Source organism: Anolis carolinensis, chromosome 1, assembly GCF_035594765.1.
Source record: "Anolis carolinensis isolate JA03-04 chromosome 1, rAnoCar3.1.pri, whole genome shotgun sequence".
Classification (NCBI taxonomy): Eukaryota; Metazoa; Chordata; class Lepidosauria; order Squamata; family Dactyloidae; genus Anolis; species Anolis carolinensis.
This window is the reverse complement of record NC_085841.1, coordinates 84,591,822-84,597,827: the sequence shown is the minus strand read 5'-3', so window position 1 is coordinate 84,597,827 and position 6,006 is coordinate 84,591,822. Positions and strand designations below refer to the sequence as shown.

Genomic DNA, 6,006 nt, shown 5'->3' with positions numbered 1-6,006 from the left:
GTTCGCTAATTGGCGTCTGACTCTTGACAAGTATTTTCATTTAAACCTAATATTAAACAGTATCAGCACGAATCGCCCTCTCCTCTCCAAAGCTTTATTTATAATATGCTTTCATTCTCTTTCTTTCAAAAGGAACTATGAGTAATATTTTAACATCTTATTTTCTTCAAAGCATTTTCTTGCCCATCTCAATCATGACCACAATTTATATTCTCTTCCTTACCCCAAACCAGGATATTGCACCATTTCTTTTGCCTCAGTCTTTAGTTAGAAAACAAAAAGTTTTATTTTACAAAAACATAGCATTTATCTATACAGATATGATCTAACCTTAAACATTGCTGCCTGTGGCTCGCCTAGTTCGTAAAATGGAGGTTTTCCTGTGGCCATTTCAATAATAGTGCAACCCAAGGACCAGATATCTGCAGCTTTCCCATAACCTCTTGGTCCTTTATCAATTATTTCTGGTGCCATATACTGAAGCGTACCTGTTAATTAAAGGGGAGAGAGGGGAAAGAGAGAGAGAGATTTGTTTCACTGAGGCAAGATGTTCTTTGATCAACAGCAAAACATGACAGAAGGGCTATGCTGCACAGGACTAAAAGTACAGACTTTAAAGAGATTTGGAAAATTATACATTTAAGAATGTATTTGTACCTACTTGTGATTGTATTATAAGTGTGTTATGTACTTTGATTGTAACACTTACATGCCATTTTAGAATCTTCAATTTGGCCTGGTTTAGGCTTAACAGTATTGGTTTAATATACCATTTTTCATGAAGTTGAGAAGAAGCTTTGTCAAGACATTGTCACTGCACCTTTACCATAGCTTCTACTGTAGTTTATCACACTAGAGTTCCCCATTACACCCAGACTGGGAAATTGGTTTATTTTCTGGAGGTAAGCCAGAACATTAGGAAGCTGTGCTTTAACAAGCAATGGAAGATTCTGTTACAATGCAAAAGACAAATGAGGAAGGAGCAAGTGCCATACTCATTTGATGAATGTCAGATCTGAGAAAGTTCAAAACAAGTCATTATTCAATAAATCCTTAAAACGGGAGAAATCAGTCAAGTAGCATTAATCCTTCTATTGACATCCTTTAACAGAGTATGAGCACAGGTTAGAGATTATATACTGTATCCCACCTTTTATTGCAACGCAAGCACAAAGCAGCATACAATAGCCACCTAAAGGCACCTAAGTATATGGCAGACCGGAAACCAATGAGGAATTCTTGTGGCTCTCAGTGGCCTTGTTGCTTATATTATACTATTTCATTTTTATCCTTAATTGATTCCAAGGAGCTGCATGAACCATGGATAGCTTCCCCACTCCATTTTCTCCTCATAACAATCCTGTTAAGCAGAGACAGTAGTGGACCAAAGAGATCTACTGAGTATCATGACTGAGACTTGGAACCAAACTATAGCCTGTCACTTCAATTCATTCCCAACTTTGGATCCACAGATTTTGTTGAGATGCAACACCCATCATTCCCAGCTAATTTGAACACTGGCTCAAGTATGATGGAACCTGTAGTCCAGCAATATCTTGGTAATTATGTTATACCAATCTGAATGAAACTGCTAAATCTGTTTGCTAAATTTCTTTTGAGTACAAGATCTCTGTTAAACTACAGTAGAGTCTCACTTATCCAAGCCTCGCTTATCCAAGCTTCTGGATTATCCAAGCCATTTTTGTAGTCAATGTTTTCAATATATCATGATATTTTGGTGTTAAATTTGTAAATACCGTAATTACAGCATAACATTACTCCATATTGAACTACTTTTTCTGTCAAATTTGTTGTATAGCATGATGTTTTGGCACTTAATTTGTAAAATCATAACCTAATTTGATGTTTAATAGCCTTTTTCTTAATCCCTCCTTATTATCCAAGATATTCGCTTATCCAAGCTTCTGCTGGCCCGTTTAGCTTGGATAAGTGAGACTCTACTGTAGTTGTATTTTGATGAATTCAGTATTAAATTTAATAACTCCAGAAAGAGGATAAAATCCAAACATATATGTGTGTGTGCTCATCCCTGCTGTTCTTGGCTACTCCTCATAGGTTGCAAAAGAGAACAGAATGCACACCATTCATCAGTCAGCGGAGGCTATGAATATATATGACATGGAGCTGTGTCAGTGTGTCTCTGTCACAAATGTCTGGATTTTTTTTTATTCAGAAACTAATAGTTAGGGAAACTGATACATATGTCATACAGAAATATTATCTAATGCTAACAACTTGGTTAATGAAAAAATCACATTCCAGAATACATTTCAATAGACCTTTCCATGTCAGTATCAGATTAGATATCTGTCCACATATTGGTCTCTAAAATATGTACATGAGAAAATCACAAAAAGTATAGGGTTTTTTTTGTAGTTAGGTAACTCTGAAGTGACTAAAATTTATGGGAAATCTCAAGACTAATCCTTAATTTATGCTTCCCTTTACTTTCAAATTGGAAGGCTCTAAATTTGGGGAAATACCTGTGAATGTTTCAGTGCATGGATTTATTCCAGCCAGCCTTTTTGATGTTCCAAAATCTGAAATCTTTAGCACCCCGCTGTAAGTATTGATAAGAACATTGTCGCCCTGAAGAAGAGAACATTTGAGATTATTCTTTGGTTTATAGCTGATGTTGCAAAACAGCTTGCAGTCAAAATGAATGCAGAAATGCTCCATAGTAGAGCATACAATATAATTTAAGTGGTTGTTTGCTACTGTATTATTTCACAGTATTACAGTTTCTATGAATCTCAACACATTATGGAATAGAAACAAGATAATATAAAATCCTTCACAAATTTTATGAACACTTCATGGTCTTGTTATTTCTCAAAAGACTTTATGATGATATCATAACTTGTCACTAATTCCTCTGTGTCCCTTACTACAGACAGTAGTGTATGAAAAACTGCAGGTTAATTTGCACAGTGCATGAATTTATTGTTACAGTAAAGCTTCCCACCTTGATGTCACGATGCACTATTTGATTGTCATGAAGGTATTTTAATCCTTCAAGAATCTGTTTGGTATAAAAACCAATGGTTTGTTCATTATCTTTTAATGGTCCCCATTTTGACCTCAAAAGAGCAGAAAGACTACCTGTAATACAGGAAAAAGAAGTGAATTAAATAACAATAATATAGTACAATACTTTACCATCTGATGCATAAAAATGGGAGAGACATTTATAGTACAGGTTGAACATCCTTTATCCAAAATGCTTGGGATTGTGTTTCAGATTTTGGACTTTTTTGGATTTGGATATATTGAGACTGTATCCAAGTCTGGAGAGAGAGATGAGGATCTGTGAAATGGCAGGAGGCAGGGATTCACACCGAGCACTATGTTTAGATTTCTGCCATTTCACAGATTCTCAGTCTCTTTTTAACATAATATCTCTCTTCAGCCTTGCATCTTGTTTATTAGCTACTTGTATTATGTATGACACAAGAGGTTGCATAAAGTCTTGTGTTTTGAGAGACTGAGAACAATATTGAACAGGATTTCTCCGGGAGCCCTCTGGCTGCCGGATTCCTCTTTGTGAATGAATGCCTCAAAGACAGAAACAGGCAGCTGGTGGGAAAAAGCTTCAGATTTTGGAGCATTTCGGATTAGAGATGCTCAACATGTAACATCAAAACCTTTTACTGAATATGACCCACATTCTGAAAAAATGAGGCATGAATACTACTTTTGATTAATATTCTTTTCTTCATATTCCTTACTATGATTCAAAAATCCTAAATTTGGGGGCATGACAGTTCATTGAAAAAGTAAGGTTCAACAGATATTTCTTAAATCATTGCTTATTACTACTACCACATCTATGGATTGCTGTGTGCATTTTAGTCATTTGTGAATTATGGTATCCCAAAGATGAATTTATCCAGGGATTTGGGGGGGGGGGGCACTTTTGTTTAGAGGCAGCTTGTCATTGTCTTCAGAGGGAGAGAGAAATTGTGACTTGCCTAAGGTCGCCAGTTGATTTCCAGAGGAATTCAAATCCTAGTCTTTTGGAGTTCTAGTCCATTATGCAAACCACTATGCCACATTAGCTCACATTTAAATGACTGAAGTAAAAAAAATCAGTATTCCAAACACAAAGGATGTATTTGATGGTAACTTTTACTGAAAAGGCTTTGATACTCTTTTCCTCTTTTTGAAAAAAAAACCTCCAGACAATCTGAATATCTAAGTGAAGCAGCATAAAAGGGAAGTCTTTTAGGAAAACAATATATGAGCTATAAATAATTTACTACTGTACTAATCACAATAAGTTCACCACTTTGAATCCCACCCATGGGAGAAAAGCGAGATAAAATTAAATAATAATAATAATAATAATAATCCCCCTTGCAGGTGCCACCTTGACGTGGTGGGGGGGGCTTAGCCATTCCGTGGATGCTGAGGGCTGTGCTGACGGTAGTGTAACTACCGGCAGGTCCAACCAAGCCAGAGAGGCCTCAGCAGAGGAATGCAACCAAGTGCACCTAACCCATTAGCATTATGGAGAATCAAACCAAAACGAAGTCTATACTGGCTCGGTTGTCGCCCAGGATAAAAAGGACCGCGGTGGATGCTGCTGATTCTGGACATCCATCGACAAGTGGGCTACGGAATCATCAAAACCCAAATGAACAGTCACAGAAACGGCAGAAATATACAATGCCAGAAAACCGCACAGTCATGAAATGCTATTACAACTCTGAACCTGAAAAGCACGGCTACCAAAAAAGGATGCATCAGCTATGGAAACAAGAGTACCCTGACTCACAGATAACAGAACCCCGACTGGCTGACCAACGAAGATTCATAATCAGAAACAAAGTGTTCAGTGAAGTTGAACTTGAAGAAATCCAGAAAATCTGCAAAGCAAATTACCACCAGACCACAGCACAGACAGCAGCAGAGACTCCAGCAACACTTGGAATGGTGGAACAGATTGAACCAGAAGAAAGTGTGGAGCTTTTGCAAGAATTTCATGAACCAGCACTTGAAACACCTGTTGAACCACCAGGAACCTTGACAGCAAGACAACAAGAGCTCAAGGATAAGATCATGGCTCATGCTGCAGCAAATGCAATAAGACAGCGGCTCCCAACTCGAAAAACAGTGCCCAAGAGACACCTGGCGCCTCTCATGAAAGATGTGAATGCAGCACTCTCCACTGTCCAGATAACATCAATTGAACAAACAAACCAGTATGCCTACAGTGCAGCAGTGATAGTAACAGAAGAGCTTGGGCTCCTACAACCAAGGCAGCCCCAAAGAAAATTGACTGGAAAACCAAAGTGGAAGGTCAGGCTAGAGTTGAAAATCAAGAAACTTAGATCAGATGCAAGTAACCTGAAAAATATGAAAGAGAAGAAATTGAAGAATGACAAAATCAAGCAATACCTGATCAGAAAGTACTGGCTGAACACCAGAAAAATTGAAGAAGCTTTGGAAATTGTGAAAGAACAAATTACAGCAACAGCCAGAAAAATTGAAAGATATGAAGCCAGAATCATCCAGTACAGACAAAATCAACTGTTTCAATCAGACCAAAGACGGTTCTACCAGAGCCTGAACCAAACAACAGACACAGTAACCATAAAGCCAGAGAAAACTGCAACAACGAAGTTCTGGAAAGAGCTTTGGGAAAATAATAAGAACTACAACAAAAACGCTGGGTGGATAAAGGAGTTTGAAGGAAAATTCTCACAGAACAAAATGGAACAGATGGAAATAACAACTGAAATGATCAGCAAACGAGTGCAAAAAATCAAGAACTGGATATCGCCTGGTAGTGATCAACTTCATGGATTTTGGCTCAAACATCTGATTAGTTTACATGGAAAAACGGCCCAACAATTCAATGAGATGATGCAGAAAGGAAGTATCAGTGAATGGCTAACAACTGGAAGAACATACCTGATACAAAAGGATCCAGCAAAAGGAGCAGCACCAGGAAACTACAGGCCAATAACGTGTCTGCCCACT

At 37.7% G+C, this 6,006-nt stretch overlaps 1 protein-coding gene across 3 annotated transcripts in view; it reads right to left on the bottom strand.

Annotated features, from left to right (window-relative positions):
- The window catches only part of map3k5 (mitogen-activated protein kinase kinase kinase 5), a 137,075-nt gene that overhangs the window by 20,044 nt on the left and 111,025 nt on the right, over window positions 1-6,006 (bottom strand). For all 3 annotated transcript variants that reach the window (XM_062968973.1, XM_062968974.1, XM_062968975.1), the window contains exons 17-19: window positions 2,987-3,123; window positions 2,505-2,610; window positions 331-488 (exon numbers count right to left, since the gene is read on the bottom strand). In XM_062968973.1, the coding sequence (XP_062825043.1) occupies window positions 331-488; window positions 2,505-2,610; window positions 2,987-3,123 (401 nt within the window). The remainder of the gene's footprint in view (window positions 1-330; window positions 489-2,504; window positions 2,611-2,986; window positions 3,124-6,006) is intronic.